The 20,015-nt window shown below is 42.4% G+C and overlaps 2 protein-coding genes and 1 pseudogene across 7 annotated transcripts in view; 2 read left to right on the top strand and 1 right to left on the bottom strand.

The window, feature by feature from the left end:
- Positions 1-20,015, bottom strand: part of LOC144250264 (tRNA-dihydrouridine(20) synthase [NAD(P)+]-like) — a 63,165-nt gene that overhangs the window by 35,708 nt on the left and 7,442 nt on the right. For 3 of the 6 annotated variants that reach the window (XM_077792770.1, XM_077792773.1, XM_077792771.1), the window contains exon 3: positions 6,200-6,341. In XM_077792770.1, the coding sequence (XP_077648896.1) occupies positions 6,200-6,325 (126 nt within the window). In that variant the 5' untranslated portion in view covers positions 6,326-6,341. Of the gene's footprint in view, positions 1-6,199; positions 6,342-8,449; positions 8,804-14,805; positions 14,940-20,015 lie in introns of those variants that run through there. The other 3 variants (XM_077792772.1, XM_077792768.1, XM_077792769.1) reach the window with 3 other exon arrangements.
- Positions 3,501-3,594, top strand: LOC144250528 (small nucleolar RNA U3; annotated as a pseudogene).
- The window catches only part of LOC113200025 (putative ATP-dependent RNA helicase DDX28), a 35,092-nt gene continuing 23,337 nt past the window's right edge, over positions 8,261-20,015 (top strand). Inside the window, 7 exon segments of the mRNA XM_077792826.1 lie at positions 8,261-8,407; positions 8,663-8,729; positions 8,732-9,008; positions 9,010-9,244; positions 9,247-9,340; positions 9,343-9,445; positions 14,214-14,224. Coding sequence (XP_077648952.1) covers positions 8,261-8,407; positions 8,663-8,729; positions 8,732-9,008; positions 9,010-9,244; positions 9,247-9,340; positions 9,343-9,445; positions 14,214-14,224 — 934 coding nt within the window.

The following is a 20,015-nucleotide window of genomic DNA, read 5'->3' as shown; positions in this document are numbered from 1 at the left end:
GGCATTGTGTTGTGTCCATCTACAAAAAAGATTCATTCTCTCTCTGTCTCTTTAAAAAAAATAGAAAGAAAAATTAATATGACATTTCCAAATAAACAAATGAAATATACCTCATATGATCATTAGGATGGTTATTATTTTAAAAAGAAAATCATAGGCATAAATTTGTCAGGGACAAATCCTCTGAAAGGGAAATGAGGAAACTATGCCATTTATAATAGCTTCAAAAAAAATACTTGCAAATTAAACTAACAAAAGAGGTGAAAGACCTCTACAGAGAAAACTACAGAATGCTAAAGAAAGAAATTGAGGCAGACCTTGGAGGATGGAAATATCTCCCTTGTTCTTGGATAGGAAGAATTAATATGTCAAAATGGCCATACAACTAAAAGCATTATACAGATTTAATGCAATTCCAATCAAAATCCCAATGACATTCCTCATAGAAATAGAAAAAGCAGTCATGAAATTTACCTGGAAAAATAAGAGACCCAGAATAGTCAAAGCAATTCTTAGCAAGAAGAATGAAGTAGGTGGCATCACTATACCAGACCTTAAATTATACTACAGAGCAACACTAACAAAAACAGCATGGTACTGGCACCAAAATAGACTGGTAGATCAATGGTACAGAATAGAGGATACAGAGACTAACCCACATAATTACAGTTATCTTATTTTTTTATTAAAAAATATTTATTTTTAGTTGTAGTTGGACCCAAAGGTATTGTACCTTTATTTTTTTTAATTTATTTTTATGTGATGCTGAGGATCGAACCCAGGGCCTTACATGTGCTAAGCTAGCGCTCTACCAATGCACCACAACTCCAGCCCCATTTACAGTTATCTTATATTAGACAAAGGCTCCAAAAACATACATTGGAGAAAAGATAGCCTCTTTAACAATGGTGCTGGGAAAACTGGAACTCCATATGTAACAAAATGAAATTAAATCCCTATTTCTCACCATGCACAAAACTCAAAGTGGATCAAGGACCTAGGAATTAAACCAGAGACCCTTCGTGTAACAAAAGAAAAGTAGGCCTAGATCTCAATCATATGGGATTAGGACATTATTTCCTTAAGAACACTCCTATAGCGCAAGAAGTATAAACAAGAATTAATAAATGGGCTGGGGCTGGGGCTGGGGCTGGGGCTCAGCAGTAGAGCGCTTGCCTCACAGATGTGAGACCCTGGGTTTGAACCTCAGCACCACATAAAAATAAGTAATTGAAATAAAGGTCTTTAAAAACAAAATTTTTTAAAAAAAGAATTAATAAATGGGATGGATTGGAACTAAAAAGTTTCTTCTCAACAAAAGAAAAAATCAGTGAGGTGAAGAGAGAGCCTACAGCTTGGGAGCAAATTTTTACCACTTGCACATCAGAGCACTAATCTCTAGGGTATATAAAGAACTGAAAAAGCTAAACACCAAAATAACAAATAACCCAATCAATAATTGGGCCAAGGCCCTGAACAGACACTTCTCAGAAGAGGATATACAATCAATCAACAAATATATAAAAAGATATTCAACACTCTAGTGATTAGAGAAATGCAAATCAAACTACTCTAAGATTTCATCTTACTCCAGTCAGAATGGCAGCTATTAAGAATACAAACAATAATAAGTGTTGGTAAGGATGTGGCTAAAAAGGCACACTCATACACTGCTGGTGGGACTGCAAAATGGTGCAGCCAATATGGAAAACAGTATGGAGATTCCTTAGAAAACTTGGAATGGAACCACCAGCTATCCCACTCCTCAGTCTATACCCAGAGGACTTAAAAACAGCCATACTACAGGGACATAGCTGTTAACCAGGACGCAAGAAAAGACCACTGACTCCAATTAAAATCAAATTAAAGCAAGCTTATTATTTCGACCGGCTGGGCTGCCTCTCCCACCCAAAACCACAGGAACAAGACAGCAGCCGCAGCTTTCCTGCAGTTCGGCTTTATAGCCCAGAAAGTTACACAAAGGGGGGATACAGATAACAGAACTCTGAGGAGCATAACACAAATGGTAGTTTACATTTTTTGCTGGCCCCAACATCAGAATTTATGAGGATCATTAGAGCCTCAGAGAGGGTTGTTATCTGGCCAGGGAAGGCCAATATTTATGAGGTGTCACTAAAGTTTCAGAGAGGGCTGCTATCTGGTCAGAGAGTCAGGCATGGATGAGTTCAAGGCATGGGCAGGCATTCCAAGCAGGTTCAGAATTTGCAGTAATTTATACTAAAGCCGAAATTATCTTTTCATGGCTTTGTGGCGAGATAGTCCCAATTTTGAGAGAAAATCAGGTTGGATCTATCAACAGCCACATCAATGTTTATTGCAGCACATAATAGCTACACTGTAGAACCTCAGTAGATGAATGGATAAAGAAAACGTGGTATATATACAAAATGGAATATTACTCAGCAATAAAAGAGAATAAAATCATGACATTTGCAGGTAAGTGGATGGAGTTAGAGAATATAATGCAAAGTGATGTTAGCCAATCCCAAAACACCAATGTCAAATGTTTTTTCTGATATAAAGAGGCTTATTCATAGTGGGGTTGGGAGGGGGACCATGGGAATATTAGAGGAACTCTAGATAGGGCAAAGAGGATGGAAGAAGGAAGGGGGCAAGAGGTGTAAAAAAGATGGTGAATGAGATGGACATCATTACCATGAGTACAAGTATGAAGACACAAATTGTGTGAATATACTTTCTATACAACCAGAGATATTAAAAACTGTACTCCATATGTGTAATAGGAATTGTAATGCATTCTGCTGTCATATATGATAAATTAGAATAAAAAATTTAAAGGGGTTCTGTGTTTGGGATTGGTGTCCCTGATGACTTCATGGCTGTGACATGCTTGGTGCCTGGGAAAGTTCCTGTGCAAAGGCATAGGATGCCTGGTTGCTATGGTAATGCCCTCCGTGCTAGAGTCTTATCAGCTTCCACCTTAATCTTAGGCACATAACTCCTGGGAATAAAGGAACTTGTTTGCTTGGTAACTACTTTTCACCAAGGTCAGGCACTCCTGGAGCTGTCAGCCTAACAGTAACTTCAGACAATGGACCTCCTTGAGAACTGCACAAAGCCCTGAACATTACATATTGTAACTATTAAATGTAACTTCAGAATAAGCAACCTTACTGATACTCTAAACAATAATGTGGTTATTGGTACTAATGACCTAATGTTACCTAATGTTACCCCAAAGGACTTAAAATCAGAATAACTAGAGGCTAGGGTTGTGTCTCAGTGATAGAGTGCTTGCCCAGCATGTGTGAGAAACTGGGTTCGATTCTCAACACCATGTATAAATAAATGAATAAATTAAATGTCCCTCAACATCTAAAATAATGTTTAAAAACAATCAGCATACTAGAGTGATGCAGCCACATCAATGTTTAGAGCAGCTCAATTCACAATAGCTAAACTATGAAACCAACCTGGGTGTCCTTCAACAAACAGGCACTTCAGAAATGAAGAAATATAAGACTATACTTTCAGGGATCATTTCTATAGTATGTTACTAGAAATGAAGAAATATGAATGGTCAAAAAATATGTGAAAAAAATGTTCAACATATCTAGCAAAATTAAGAAATACACATTACTACACTGAGATTCCATCGCACTCCAGTGAGAATGGCAATTATAAACAATACAAGTAACAATAAATGTGGGCAAGGATGTGGGGAGCAAGTAGAAACTTGGAATGGAACTACCAACTGATGCAGTTATCCCACTCTTTGGTCTATACTCAAGGGATGTAAAATCAGTATACTACAGTGACACAGCCACATCAATGTTTAGAGCAACTCAATTCATAATAGATAAGCTATGGAATCAACCTAGGTGACCTTCAAATTAAAAAAAAAAGAAAATGTGGTATATATACACAATGGAATATTACTCAATCATGAAGAATAATGAAATTATGGCATTTGTTGGTAAATGGATGGAACTGGAGAAAATCCTGAGTGAAATAAGCTAATCCCAAAACACCAAAGGCTGAATGTTCTAATATATGGATGCTAACCAAGAACAACAGAGGGTAGGAAGGGGAAGAATATAATTCTACTGGATTAGACAAAGGAAAACAAAGGGAAGGCAGTAGGAAGGGGAATGGGAAGGACAGTTGAATTAATAAGACATAACCTTCCTAGTCTCCTAGTCTTGTTTTGAATATAAGACCAGGGTAACTCCACATCATGTACAACAACAAGAATAGGATCCTAATTAGAATAAGTTATACTCCATGTATGTATATTATGCCAAAATACATTCTCTTATAATGTATAACAAAAAAGAACAAATTTAACAACAAGAACAAAAAAAAAAAAAAAAAAAAAGAATCCTGTGTCCTAAGCTGAGGATATATAGTTCAGTCCCAGAGTACCTGCCTAGCATATACAAGGTCCTGGGTTCCACCCTCAGCACTGCCAAAAAAAATAAAAAATAAAAAAACCCTTTCCCCTCCAAAAGAAAAATTAAAAAAAAAAAAAAAAACTGACTCCACTCCACCACTGGCCATCACCCCTGGTACCCCCTCACTTCTAACTCCTTTCTTCCTCTAATTCCTCAAACATGCAACTCATCTATAAATATCTCACTTCCCCTACTTCCTTTCCTTCAAGCCACCTGCCTATACTTGTTCCACGCTTATGTAGCTGAAGTTGTAGCCAGCAGTCCTTTTTCTGCCTCCTTGTTTGCTGTTCATCTTTAAGCCCTTAACTCCTCACCAGGCCCCAGTGACCTCATTCTCACATATACCACCACCAGTCTTCTTGCAATTCAATCTCTCTGTACCATCTGACATTGTTCACAGACCTGACTTCTGCCTTCCCTAACAGTACTTTTTAAATATTTTTAGTTGTACATAGACACAATATCTTTATTTTATTTATTTATTTATTTTTATGTGGTGCTTAGGATGAAACCTCACGCATGTGAGGCAAGCACTCTACCACTGAGACATAACCCCAGTCCATAGACTCTTCTTAATTTGTCTATTTTCTCATATTTTTACTTCTCATGTTGACTCTTGTTCTCAAACACCCCACACAGAATATAGGGTATTTTCCCCAACTCCACTCACAGACCTTCCCTAATCTCTACACAGTGGGGTCCTCTCCAATTGAACATTTTATCTTAGAGTAACTGGGTTCACATGCAGCTGTAAGGAAGTCAGAGAGATCTTAGACCTAAGTACCCTTCACCAGTTTCCCCAATGGCAACATCTTAACAATAACACAAAATCACAATCAGGACACTGACCCTGACACAGGTAAGAAACAGAATGATCCCATCACTACAAGGATTCCTCTTATTGCCTTTTAGAGCCACAGTCATGCCACTGCCTATACTTAGGGCTGGGATTGTGGCTCAGGGCTGGGATTGTGGCTCAGTGGCAGAGTGGTTGCCTCACACATGTGAGGCACTGGGTTCAATCCTCAGCACCACATAAAAATAAATAAACAAAATAAAGATATTAAAAAAAAGAAAGCTCTCCAAATTAATTCTGATACATACTCAATTGAGAACCACTGCTCACATTCCTTCATCATCCAACATTAGCTACTCCTTTAATTCTATTTTTCCTGATAGATTTTTAAAAATATTTTTTAGTTGTTGATGGACATTTCCTTAATTTGCTTATATATTTGTGGTGATAGAAATTGAGGCAAGCACTCTACTGCTGAGTTGCAACTCTAGCCCCTTGACAGATCTTTTTAAACCTGGGTCTAAAGCCTACTTTTCTCCAGAGCAGTCAGCAAGTATATCTACTGGCCTACCAGCTATCACCAATAGAAAACCCTATGGCAACCAAAAACCAACCTCATCCAGCTTCCTTAGCCTGATTTTGGTCCTTTTCCTCTTCTTCCTAACCTCCGAGTCCATTTACTGATGTACTAAATGTATGTTAGCTCCTACAGGGGCCACGGCACTTCCCCAACTTGATGCTCATCTACTCATCTCAGTAACCCAAACTCCTCTGTGCTGCCCAGGATGCTGGCCCTCAGTAGGGCCCACGGAACTCATCAGTGCCTGCCTGTTGCTCCCCTCCCACTTTCAACAAACACCTGTGTGGGGAGTTCCCATCCTGCCTCCTCCACTCCTGACCACTCCCACATCCAAATGAGGAGGCTGCACTTGTGGGAAAGCCCTCCCAGAAAACCAGGAGCACTTACCTCACAGTAAACAATGTCAGCTCCATAATCCAGGGCCAGCAGCCGCATTGGGAGAGTGCCGACCCGAACCATAGGGGCTAAGATGAGTTTGTTGTGGTAGCACAGAGAGACACTATTCACAATCATTCCTCCTCTGTTTCACCTGAAGAACAGGAAAATAAGGGTCAGAAATTCAAGTGGAAACAGTCCCTTCTCTTAGCAAGGACAGATTTTCCTTTTTCCTTCCAACCCACAGTCATTTGCGTTCCTTTTGTCTGATCTTATAAAATATGCAAGTTCACTCATTCATCGAACCACTATTCATTAAGTACTTAATCTCTGCCGGGCACTGTCCTAGTCTCCTGGAATACATTAAAACACAAAACAGACAAAAATTCCTGCTCAGCAGAGCTTTCATGCTACTGGAGGAACACAGGCAAAAGTCATTAAGCAGCAGATTGAAAAACTGGTAGGGACCTGTAAGAGAAAAGAGCAGGAGATGAACTGCAAACTTTGCCTTTCTTAAAATGCAGCAATCTTATTTTTACTTTTTTAGTTTGTTTCTTTATTTTGTTTTAACACAGGGTCTCATTCATTATATGGCCCACGCTGGTCTCCAACTCCTGACTCAAAAGATTCTTCTGCCTTAACCCCCCAATTACCAAGACTGCAAACGAGTGCTACCAGTTCTGGTGGGCTGCAATTTTATTTATTTATTCCCTTATTTATTTATTTATTTATCTATCTATCTATCTTTACTTTTAGGTGGATACATTAGTTTGTTTTTATGTGGTGCCTAGGATCAAACCCAGTGCCTCATATATGCTAGGTGAGCACTCTACCACTGAGCCACCACCCCAGCCCCTTATTTATTTATTTTTGTGCTCAGGGTTGAACCCATAACACTTAACCACTGAGCAACACCCTTAGCCCCTTTTTGTTATTTGAGTCAGCAACCGTTATCTGTTCTGGCTTGGTGCAAGAGCACATTGAAATGGAGGAAAATTGTCAGGTCAGACTTCCAATGATCTCTACGTTTTTAGAAAGAATCATAAAAGTAGCATAGAAGCTGTGCTGGAGGCACACACCTATCATCCCAGCTACTTGGGAGGGTGAAATAGAAGGATTGCAAGTGCAAGGCCAGCCTAGACAACCTAGTAAGACACTGTTAAAGGGATGAGGATAAAGGCATTATGAGAGCTTGCCTAGCATTTTTTGAGGTTCTTGGTTCAAGGCTTTCCCACCAAAACAAAAGGTCTCTTAATATTCAATACAAATTTCCTTTTTTCTTTCTTTATTTTTTCTCTCTGTGTGTGTGTGTGTGTGTGTGTGTGTGTGTGTGTGTGTCCTGCTGGAGACTGAAACCAGTGCCTCACTCCTACCATGCAAGAGTTCTACCAACTGAGATATTCCACTAGTGCCAGATACATTTTTCTCCTGCATATTTTCAATCCACACTTGATTGAATCCACAGATTCGCAATCTGAGGATAGGAAGGATCTACAATCAAGAGAGAACTTTTCAGGAAGTATGATTAGTGTAACTCTTTTACAACTTGAATACCTGAATTTCAGTTAAATATTCTTACTGACCAGGCCTATGTGAGATAAGCCACATAACAAAGCTGAGGACTTCTGGATCTTTTCTACTACTATCTGAGAAATTACCATACTTGAGATAGAAGGTGAGTTGGCTGCGAGAGTGGTGTATTCAGGATGGGAAACTTGGAAAGGTGACAAGGAAGCAGAGAGAGAAATTTGACTTTAAAAATAAATTTTTTTAATGTGAAGAAGAGATGTCACCACTAAAAAGAAAGCCTTATCAACTTACCTCCCACTTCAGAGAAAAAAATAAGCTTAAGGACACCACCTTGTACTGCGAGTTCTGAGCCAGAGTGGAGCGGGAATTGAGCTTAGATTTATAATTCCACACCCTTGTCTCAGTCCCCAGGCCTACCATTCATTCAGACGCTGGGAAAACACGTATTACCAGTCTTTCCGCACGTCTGGAAACGTCACCGCATCCCTAACCCAAAGAATTTACTAGGGGAGCCTGGTACTAAACAAGTCATCAACAGGGGCAATGAGGACGACAAACGAGAACCTCAAAGAATGGGCACCCGATCTCCAGAAGACACCAGCCCACCAGGTCCATAAGACCAGGGCCCCACTGACGCCGGATATTGCAGGCCCATGCTCCCGCCTCCACCGTGCTCCCCACCCAAAGGCGGTCTAGATCTGGATATCGCCATCCCGGTGCTGATCTACAGACCTAGCAGTCACTGAAACTTAGGGAATCCTCCCCACTTCCTGACGCGTCTCCAGCTCCGCACCTTACTGAGCCGAGCCAGCCGCCGTACGCTCGGAAGCGGCGCATGCGTGACGTCACTGACGTGCGCCTCTCCAACAACAAGGGCAACAGGACTGTCGCTCGCCCGACGTTGCTGTGGTTGGTCGTAGCTCAGTTGCTGCAGGCGTCCTCTAGGATCCCCTCCCAGTGGTACTCATTCCGCGAGCTCTACCGCGGCGGCAGGAACAGCGACAGAGCGTCCGTGGATTGCCCAGCGGCCTGAGTTAAACCAGCCAGCTCGCCTCACGCTGGACCGTTGAGAGTGCTCGCCTCGCGTGACTGGGAGCATGGAGCGCACACAACTGGAGGCGCCAGCGCTGCGGGGCCTGCCGTCCGACGGCAGCTTCGCGGACCTGGGTCTGGAGCCTGGGGTGCTGCGCGCACGGCACGATGCTGCTCCCGAAGTCGTTCGGCCCACCACCGTGCAGTCACGCACCAGACCCCCACTGCTTCACAGCCACCACCTCCTTTGCCATGCAAAGGAGCTATTTACTTCCTCTGTTGCAAAGGCTTGTTGATCGTCCAGCTCTGGAAACCCACCGCATATCTGCCCCTCGGGGTCTGGTCCTTGTGCCTTCCCGAAAATTAGCAGAACAGGTGCAGGCTGTGGCCCAATCGCTAGGCCGCTCGTTGGGCCTGCGGGTACAAGAACTAGAAGGAGGTCATGGCATGAGTAGAATCAGGCTGCAGCTGTCCAAACAACCTTCAGCACATATATGCTAGTTGCCACTCTGAGGGCTCTGTGGAAGGCCCTGAAGAGTCAACTGATCACCCTGGAGCAACTCTCCTTCATGCTGTTGGATGAGGCAGAAACATTTTGGTAAACTACATCTTGGAAAAGAGTTATATAGCCCAAGGCCCAGCTTTCTTACAAGATCCTTTCAACCCCAAAGCTCAGTTAGTGCTGACAAGTGCTCTGTACAATGAGCTTGCAGACTCTACTCATACCTTGTGTGTGCAATCCTGGCATTTACAAGAAAGAGTAAGTTTCAAACCACAAGCCTTCTGCAGACATCCTGCCTGCTGATACTCTTTGTAAAAATCTTTCTGACCAGAGGAGAAGCTTAATCATGGCAAGGGTCTTCAGTGTGGGGGTCTCTGGCCTCCTTCACTGGAAATCAGGTAGGAATATATTCTGGATGACCACAAAATCAAACACCTAAGGCTTCAGGGGCAAATGCCAGCCTCAGTGAGAATAGGTATCTTATAATGCCTCTAAAAGTGCTCCCAAGACACACTGCTTTGCATAAACAGCCTCCTGGGGCCTAGACAGCACCCATGTGGAATTGGTTGTTAATTATGATTTTCCCCTCACCCTGCAAGATTACATCCACAGAGCAGGGATTGGGAGCAAGGTGTCAGGCACAATCAGCTTTTTTACCTATCCCTGGGATGTGAGCCCGGTTCAGAAGGTTGAACTTACAGCTCATCCAAGGAGAAGCCTTCCAGGACTAGCATCCTCAGTGAGAGAGCCTTTACCTCAGCAAGCTTGTTTTTGGCCAACTAAACTGGAATTCTGGATAAGGAATCTTTTCTAGTGTCCTGGGTGGGTGAACACACTTATCATTTACACTGCCCTTAATGCCTCTCAAGGCCTGGTGAGCTGCTTGTGGCTTTGAAAGATAAGGTACTGGCCACCTTTGGAACAGAAGCATGGGACCATAGGAGCATAGCCTTTCACGTAATACATGAAGAATAAAATTTTTTTTTCATTTTAGACTTAATTCACATCAAAGGAATACACACAGAGATGTCTGTCAAACAGAACAATAGTTAGAAAGCTGAAATTCCTAAAAATAGGGTCAGATGTGGGCACTGCACACCTAGTAAGCCCCAGATTGCTGATCCACATGTGCCTCTGTGTCCTTTTTCTTATGCATCATCCTCAGGCAGCTCAAAGCTTTCACAGACCAGAACCCAGCTGTTTTCTGTCTAGAAAGAGTTTTAAGGCCATAAGTTGAAAGATACTAAACATAATCTCTGCCAAGAATAACACTGGGATGTCAGCAACTGTACTGGCCCCACAGTATTTCCCTTCTCTCTGAAGAAGGTAAAAAGAAAATTCCAAGAAATACATGCTGGAGCATTCTCATATATGTAGGAACTTTTCAACCTGACTACATTTTTCTCTCAAGCACATTTTATTTTCTAGAAAGGAGACAGCAATAGGTGGTCCCTGATCTTAATGAAAATAATCCCAGAGCAAAACAAGAATTCAGGAATTCAAATTTGATCCATTCTTCTGCTTTTGTTCTTCATGCCTGGTTTCACTTCCTTATAAACACTTTGGGGAACATTTCACTTTTATCCAGAGTTCCCCAAGATTCTCAGAAAGCATATATTTGGGTCAATCTTAAAATGGGTTTTATTTTGTGTCGTGGCATGCTTTCAAATGATAAATGATGCTTTATCGGCTTCCTTAACAATTATCACTGGGGCAGAACTTCATTGTATTTGATAATTCACACTCCAAATTGCCACATGTAGATCAAAGACTCAGATGATTTTATTTTCTTTCATTGCAGTACTGTGGATGGCAAGCTCTCCACCACTGAGCTATATCCCAGGCCTATTGTTTCTTTTTTCTTTCTCAGAAATCATAGAACTTAAGAAATTTTTGGAAGGATGAGACAGGAGAATCGAAAGTTCAAAGCCAGCCTTAGCAATAGTGAGGTCCTAAACAACTCAGTGAGACCCTGTCTCTAAATAAAATACAAAACAGGGCTAGGCCTGTGGCTCATGGACAAGTGCCCCTGGGTTCAATCTCCATTACAGGGGGGAGGGGATTTTTTTTCCAGTTGTAGATGGGAGAGACTGAGTGAGGGCTTTTTGTGATAATATTAAGCTTAGACTGTTCTCTCTAGGAATGGGGAAGAGAGATCTGGTTCTGCTGCTTCCACTGGCTTCACAGAACTCAAGTACTTTGACAGCAAGCATCCCTTGAAGAGACAGGGAAAGGCTATGTTTGGGAAGCCAAGCAGATAAGAGGGCTTCCTTCAGAAACAGGAAGCAACAAGAGAATGAGGTCCTGGTGGCAGAAATATATATAAAGCAGAAATGACTGATCAGTTCTGATTTTCTTTCTAGCAGCAGTGCCTCCCACATCTCCTCCTACACCTGTGTATTACCACGTCCTCTACCAAGGATGTGGAGAAACCCAGGTGGGCTGGCATGGGGAGACATACTGCCTTGTTGGTGGGTACTGGCTCTATAGAGATGCTCCCTTGGCCACTCCAGCAAAGGCCAAACAGAGAAGCCAATGCAGCAAGCCAGGGGGGCTCCCAAGAAACGCCAAGCTCCAGCAGAGACAGAAAAGACCCTGGTTGCCCTCGCCCCAAAGTTAGTGGCTTAAAGCAGAGTGGCAAGAGACCATTGCCACAGAAGCTTGCTGGATGGGCCTCTGTAGAGAGCACAAACATTGACTACACAGGACAACTAATACAGCTTCTTCTGTTTTTTAAATTATAATTCCTATATATTTCACAGAAAAAAAATTTATTGTTTTGTTCATTATAAAGTTATTAAAATGTACAAAAAATTGAGAGAACTGAAGATGGTTTCAAATTATTTTCAATGGTGTCACAGCTAGGACCTTGGTTTAGCTTGTCATAAGGACTACTGCAGCTTGTACTGGTGTCTTCAGAGCTTGGCAGCGACTGGATCTGTATTAAAAAGCCATCCTTTAACTCCTCACTGGCTATCAGTGACTTTTTTGTAAACAGTCTTCCCATTCTAAGGGGCTTTTCTTCATCCATTCACTCGTGGTTGCCAGTTGGCTAAATAACATATAATGCTTAAAATACTCACAAAAGAGGGAAATACAGTGGAAATGCCTCCCAGATCCCACATGGGCACCAACCCTGCACACAACAGAGCACGTTGGAGCCCTGCAGGCTTAGCACCCAGCATCTAGAATTCCTTTTGTCACAATACAGTTGTTCAAATCTTTTTTCCCTATAATGATTAACTGTATCAATATGTGATTATATATTTAATAAATAATTTTTTTAAATTAGGTAGTCTTCACTAAATATGTTCAGCTAATCCATCTTCTGAAGTCTCCACTGCCCCTACTTGAGACAGAACTTCAGTCAATCTGCATGAGCCTTTCTCAGCCAGGGATTCCCTTCCATATAAACTGCCACAGGCAAGAAAATGGGATTTGAAAGGAGAGGCTCCTTTGAACAAAGCAGGGCTAAAGCTGGCCTTGAAGAAGGCCTGGCATTCCTTTGCGCAATGCTGTGCAGTACCTCCTTGTGCAGAACAGAGAACACTGCACTCTTCAAGGGGAGGAGGAGTCAAGTGCAGAAAGAGGGGCCAACTGGTGACCTATCCATCAAATAGGTCCAGCCCTGACTCACTGCCAGAAACATCAGCACAAACCATCAGGTAGGCTTCCTGAAACTGGAAGCACCGTTTACCCAGGGAGCCCCCTTCCTGTGCTCTCAGCCAGGCACAATAGCTACCTGGAACAGGAAGGGTTGGGGAAAGTCAGTAGCGCCACCCTGAGCCTCTCATGCTCCTTTATTCCCAGTCCTTTATGGCCACAAGACACCCTATACTCCTCAATAAATTTTTCTGTAACAATGTTTGACTTGAAATTCAGCTTATTCAAGGTCAAGCTTCAAACCCCCTCGTTCCCTTGAAGTACATTCCTACATGGAGGACTAGGTCTTCTAAGGCCTTCTGTCTTCAGAAGGGACTTTCAGGTACAGTTTTTAACATAACATCTGCAATGATGCCTAACTGAATGATGCCTGGGTCAGCACCCAGATCAGTTCATCAAGAAATGAGAGCCTTGAGCTGAGGGTGTAGCTCCATAGTAGAGCACACGTACTGTAGCATGCACGAGGCTAATGGGGTTCCATTCCCAGAGCCAAAACAAAAAAATATGCTAAGTGCGTCCATATGTATGTGGTATATGTGAGTGTGTGAGAAGACGGGAAGGAATGAGAAGATGCTGGTCCATCTACAGTCTACCCATCCAGCTATTCATTTATTCAACAAGTGTTTTTGAGAACCTGTTACATTTCAGATAGCAAGCTGCTAGCTAGCTACTTCCAATATATTAACAAATAAATTTCTCTCATTAAGGCACAACCAACAAAGGATGAGATAAGGATACAATACAATTTCAGGGTCAGCAGTTGTAGCTCAGTCACAAGGTGCTTGCCTAGTGTGGGCCAACTCCTGTGTTTCATTCCCCAGCACTAAACAAAATTTTAAAAAATCAAGTAATTAAAATTGCCATACAGGGCTGGGGATATAGAGTGCTTGCCTCACATGCACAAGCCCCTGGGTTCAATCCCCAGCACCGCACAGACACACAAAAAAAGTGCTATACAGGAAAATAAAAGCATAGAGTGATAAGGAATAGTTATACAAAACAGTAAGAGAAGGCTTATTTGAAAAAGAGGGCATTTCGGCAGAGATGGGATCAAGAGAGTCATGTGAGGAGCTGAAGAGAGAATCCCTGGACCAAAAGGTACACAAAAAGACCCCGAGTTAGAAATGAGACTGAGCTACTCAAGGAGCAGAAAGGTTACTGTGGCCAGGAAGGAAAGCCCCAGAAGAAGGAAAGTTGTGGTTGGAGAAGCAGGTATAAGGAAGACCCCAGTGGGCCACATCGGCAACACTGAGGAGTATAGATCTTGTTTTAGATGTGAAGCGGGAGGTTATAGGATAGATTTGAACAGGGTAGTGAAGAAATCTGATGAAGATGCCTAAAAGATCACTCTGGCTGTGTGAGCCTTAGCAGTAAGGCGCTGGCTGTTACCAGTGGAATGTCTATCTCAGCAGTTAAGGGGACAGTTGGGAATGGGGGTTGGGGGCAGTCAACAGATAAGGAACAGCACAAGGTTTGGCCTGTGTCACATCAGCAGCCCATAATTCACAGTGTGGCCTGAGCAACAGAGCAAGACCTTGTCTCCAAATAAAATCTTCTAACAAATACCAGTTTATAGGAAAAACAAGGAGTAGAGGAACATGTTCAATGATACCATGGAATGCAATCATCAAACTCAAAACCAGAGAAAACTCTAAGGACAAGGACATGATTTTTTTCAACAAATAAATTGCAAGGAAGAAAAAAGAGGGAAGAGGAACCTACAGATGGAGCCATAACAGACATGAAGAAGAGCTATTAAAATTCAAATACATCTATTAAAAAATGGGACAAGCAGGAAGATTTCAACATGATAATTTATGATAATAAATTTATGATAATTATCAGAGTGGTTGCACCAATTTGCAGTGCCACCAACAATGTATGAGTGTACCTTTTCCCCACATCCTCATTCGCACACTTGCTGGGGACTGGTGGTGGAGAAACATGTGCCAACATAAAGTGGTGGTGGTCATAGAGTGCTCAAGTTCATTTACCACATCAGCTTCAGGCAACCACATCAGACTGCTGTGAGGAAGAACAGGACGAAAACAAGGATGAGGAAGAAGACCAGAGGAGGAAGAAGAGTTCCCAGCAAAACCTTAAGCAGGGTGTGGAGAGGAATCCCCATGTTTCTGTTTGTACAGAAGGAAGGTCACAAGAAAGGATTTAGATTTGGCAGATTTCTGCAAGATCTGTCCCCATCCAAGCAACTAATGATCACATACAGTTCCGGGTGGCCATTTGAATCCCAGGACCCCTCCTTGAGGATCTTGCTGGAAGCAGCTCCTGTACCCTGGAACACACACTGCCTGCTGATGCTGATATCTCAAGTACAAGCACAGCATGTAAACCAAACTCAGGACATAGGTTCCATGTCTCTGTGATGCACACATCTGATCTCCAGAAGCAGCCCAGTTAGAAACTTCAAGCTTCTCATATACAACAAGTTTACCGTGGGGTCCTTATATGCAGATCCTCAATATTGTCTGAAACCAGGCAGAGCTATGTGGTACAGAGGGGACAAGAGTCATCTCCCTCAAAGAGCAGCCTAGGACTGTTAGACTAGAGGTTGGCGAGGGTGCAGGATAGATAGATGGAGAATGAAGAGAGGCTGAAGAAAAGGTTGGGTGGGAGCAGGAAATGAAGATGTGTTCGTGGATACTGCATTTCTCCTAGCAAAATAATCATTGAGTGCCTTGTGAGAAAGAAAAATGTGCTATCACTTCAGGAAAAGTGTCCTAGGCTTTTTTTTTAATATTTTATTTTAATTGTAGTTGGACACAATACCTTTTTTTTGTTTTTTAAAGAGAGAGTGAGAGAGAGAGGGGGACAGAGAGAGAGAGAATTTTAATATTTATTTATTTTTTCTTAGTTCTCGGCGGACACAACATCTTTATTTGTATGTGGTGCTGAGGATCGAACTCGGGCCGCATGCACGCCAGGCGAGCGTGCTACCGCTTGAGCCACATCCCCAGCCCAACAATACCTTTATTTTTATGTGGTGCTGAGGATCTAACCCAGGGCCTCGCCTGTGCTAGACAAGCACTCTACTTCTGAGCCACAACTCCAGCCTTGGCCTAGGCTTTATGATTTGAGGAGTGGCCAAGCTGTCTTCCAGTTTAGAAAACTATTGTTTCTTGGGAATTTCACTGTCAGTAACTATGGGACCAGAAAAGAGGAATACCAAGGAAGAGGCAGGGAGAGTGTGAAACTCCAGGACCAGGATCTGGGGGTCCTCGGATATACTGATGACCATCATCTGGGCAAAACTGGATACCAAGTAAGCCCCCATTTCCAACCATCCCTGCAACTGAGCACCTGAGCATGTTAAGTGGAACCTATAACTCAGCCTAAGTTTGATGTCCCAGAATACTGTTTTTATTTTACTTCTCCCTCTCCCTCTCTTCCTCCCTCCCTCGGCCTCCTTCGCCCCCCCCCCAACTTCATCATTCCCTCTCCCCCCACCCCCCTCTCTCTCTCTAATTGGGACTGAACACAGGGGCACTCTACCATGAAGTTACACCAACAACCCTTTATTTTTATTTGTTTATTTATTTGTACCAGGGATTTAACCCAGGGGCACTTTACCACTGATCCACTTCCCCAGGCCTTTTTGAGACTCAGTCTCACTAAATTACCTAGGGCCTTGCTCATTTGTTGAGGTTGGCCTAGAACCTGCAATACTCCTATATATGTCCCCCTCTCCGCCCCTACTCAGTGGGATTAAGGGGGTGCTGCCACCACACCTGGCCTTCACAGCATGTTCTTGCAATACATTGAAAATCAGCAGGGGTGATTAGCTCTGCTACCACATGAATTTGAAGAAAACTGTTTCTACCACTGCCTTTTCCACAGGACTTTGTTTATTTTAAAACAGCATAGGGGACCAATTAGAGGTAGAACTTGCATACTTATCACTTCCTAGTGACAAAATTTCCTATCCTGGGCCTGCCTCAGTAGCCCCAGCAGTTGGCAACAGGCAGACAGTATGGCTTGTGTCAAGGCCCTGTGGTGGGAGGCTGTATGACTGACACAGCTACAGTTTAGAAGCAAAGGGTTTGCTGAGGTTGGAAGGGTTGGTGGCAGCTAACTCCCCAGAACTTGAAAGCAAAACAAAAAATTTGGGATATTCTAAGAGCAATTGGAACTGCAAAAGAATTTATGCAGGAGGATGACCCTTTTTTGTCTGCTTGCTTGTTTGTTGGTTATTGAGGCTGGGGATGGAACCCAGGGCTAAGTAGATGCCTTACTACTAAGCTATACTCCCATGGCTTAAATTAGACTTTAAAAAACAAAGATAGGTAGAAAGTAAAGTGGCTCATGTCTGTAATCAGCAGCTTGGGAGGCTAAAGCAGGAGGATCACAAGTTCAAGGCCAGCCTCGGCAACTTACCCAGGCCCTGAGAAACTTCGTGAGACCCTGTCTCAAAATAAAAAATAAAATTAAAAGGACTGAGGATGTGGTTTGATGTTTAAGCACCCCTCAGTTCAATCCCTGGGACAAAAAAAAAAATTCCTTTTCAGACCTTCCCACTCCTTACTCAGATCTCAGTGTCATAGGAAACTTAACACCACTATCTTCCATCCCTTTAAAAACAATGGATCCTCCCTAAATGATGAGATTAAATACTCCTTCTTCCTCTCATACCAATACTTCGGTACCCACAACAGCAAAGACACTCAGGGACACAAACCTTGTCCAGGAGATTCTCCTCTGCCACCAACAATGTCCCAGTCTTGAGGATCCAGATACATGCCAAACTTGAACGAAACACCAACTCAGAGCCACTTAAAACTCAATCCTAACAATACTGGTTGTTTCATGACAATGAGATTATTACCAACAATTCCCCTGCCCTTTTCTTTTTTCCCTCTGCAGTACTGAGAATTGAATCCAGGGTTGCCCTACCATTGAGCTCAGCCTCCTGAGGAGCTGTGATTATGGGCCCATGCCATCATACTTAGCTTTTTACACTTTCCATATATCCCATGTACTAGACAATGCAATGAATTACTTTAATAATCAGTGTCTCAGGGAGAGTAGTAGAAGAGGGAATCTTCAAAAATCTGAATGAAGGGGAGAAAAACAAATCCAATAAATACAGTATACACACTGCAAACTAATGAATCCTCACAGGATGTGCTCAGAAGATTCAAGTTCAGTTGTTAGTTAATTTTATTGTTTAAGGATGACGGATTCAATCAGAGAGAACAGTAATTCACCACAGACTCCCAGGGGCAGTGGTGCACGCCTATACTCCCAGTAGCTTAGGAGGGCAAGCCAGGAGGATCACAAGTTCAAAGAGAGCCTCAGCCTAAAAATTAAAAATAAAAAGGGCCAAGGATATGGCTCATTGGTTAAACAACCCTGGATTCAATCCCTGGTTTCAAACAAACAAATACCCTGCACAGACATAACCAATCGGGACCTACACAGCACCCATGTGGAACTTTTTGTCAATTATGATTTTTTCCCTCACCCTGTAAAATAACATCCACAGAGCAGAGATTGGGATCAAGGTGCCAGGCACAGTCATCAACTCCAGAGAATATGTCTGACCGGATATTCTATATATATTCCCTGGGATGTGAGCCTAGTTCAGAAGGTTGAACTTACAGCTCATCCAAGGAGAAGCCTTCCAGGACTAGCATCCTCAGTGAGAGAGCCTTTGCCTCAGCAAGCTTGATTTTGGCTAACTAAAATGGGATCTGGATTAGGGATCATTTCTGGTGCCTGGTTGGGTGAACACATTTGTCACTTAGACTGCCTTTAATTCTTCTCAGGGCTTGGTGAGCTGCTTGTGGCTTTGAAAGATGAGCTACTGGCAATCAGTGGAGCTATGGAACATTGAACCAATGGAGCATTGGACCATAGTAGCATATTCTTTCACATAAAATGTGAATAAAATGCATTTTGTTTTTTGTAATGTCATGACTTCTAGCAATAAATGATGTTTTTATGTTTTATGGGCTGCCTCGTCACACTCCAAATTGCAACATGTAGGACAAAGACTCAGTTTATTTTCTTTCATTGCAGTGCTGTGGACAGAAAGCTCTCTATCCATGAGCTACTTCTCCAGGTCTTTTTCTTTCTTTCTTTATTTTTTTTTTTTGCAGGACCAATATTTGAACTCAGGGGCACTCTACCTCTAGGCTGCTTCCCAGGCCTCTTCCCTGTTTTTATTACTTATTGTGAGATAAGGGATTGAACCCAGATGTGCTTTACCACTGACCTACATCCTCAGCCCTTTTTATTTTTATTTTGAAACAGAGTCTCACTAAATTGCTGAGACTGGCCTCAAACTTGTGGTCTGCCTGCCTAAGCCTCCTGAGTTGCTGGAATTATAGGCTTGCATGACCGACCACACATAGTTTGTTTGCTTTTTTTTTTTTTTTTGAATGGTATTGAAATGATAATGTGGTAATTTTGTAATGTCATTTTGTCATGAACACATTTCAAATTTTATGTTAAAATCGGCTTTTCATGGGCTGGGGATATAGCTCAATTGGTAGAGTGCTTGCCTCATATGCACAAGGCCCAGCACCACAAAAAAAAAAAAAAATGGGCCTGTCATTTCCACTTTATAAAGTCATTGGAGATCCTCATTTTGCCTTGGAGCACCTTTAACAGTCTTCTCATTGTCCATTACCTTAAAATGTGACATGATCATCCTATCAGCTATAAATCTGAAGCCCCAAATAAATAACTGAAACTCTACTGTTGAGCACAACACCTCTACACTACTTGTGGAACCTTGGTAGGCCCCTTAACATCTGTTTGAGACCTCTCTTATAAACAGTGATGGTGCAAAAATTTTATTTCATTTTTTTTCTAGTGCACAGGATCACACCTCTGGCCTCACATACTAGCCAAACACTCTATCAAGACTCTACCATTGAAGCACACTTCCAACCCATCAAAGGACTAATCTTTGGGGCAGAATAAGGTGAAGAGGAACCTGCCTTTGCTTTTAATCCAAATTGTAATGCTTTTCTACATATACAGATTTTGGGTTTTTGTTGTTGTTGTTGTTTGGGTTTTTGTTGTTGTTTTTGGTACAGGGGATTGAACTCAGGGGCATTCAATTATTGAGTAACACCC

This window comes from Urocitellus parryii, chromosome 15, assembly GCF_045843805.1.
Source record: "Urocitellus parryii isolate mUroPar1 chromosome 15, mUroPar1.hap1, whole genome shotgun sequence".
Taxonomy (NCBI): domain Eukaryota; kingdom Metazoa; phylum Chordata; class Mammalia; order Rodentia; family Sciuridae; genus Urocitellus; species Urocitellus parryii.
Note: the sequence above shows the minus strand (reverse complement) of the source record. Positions and strands in the feature narration are given on the sequence as shown.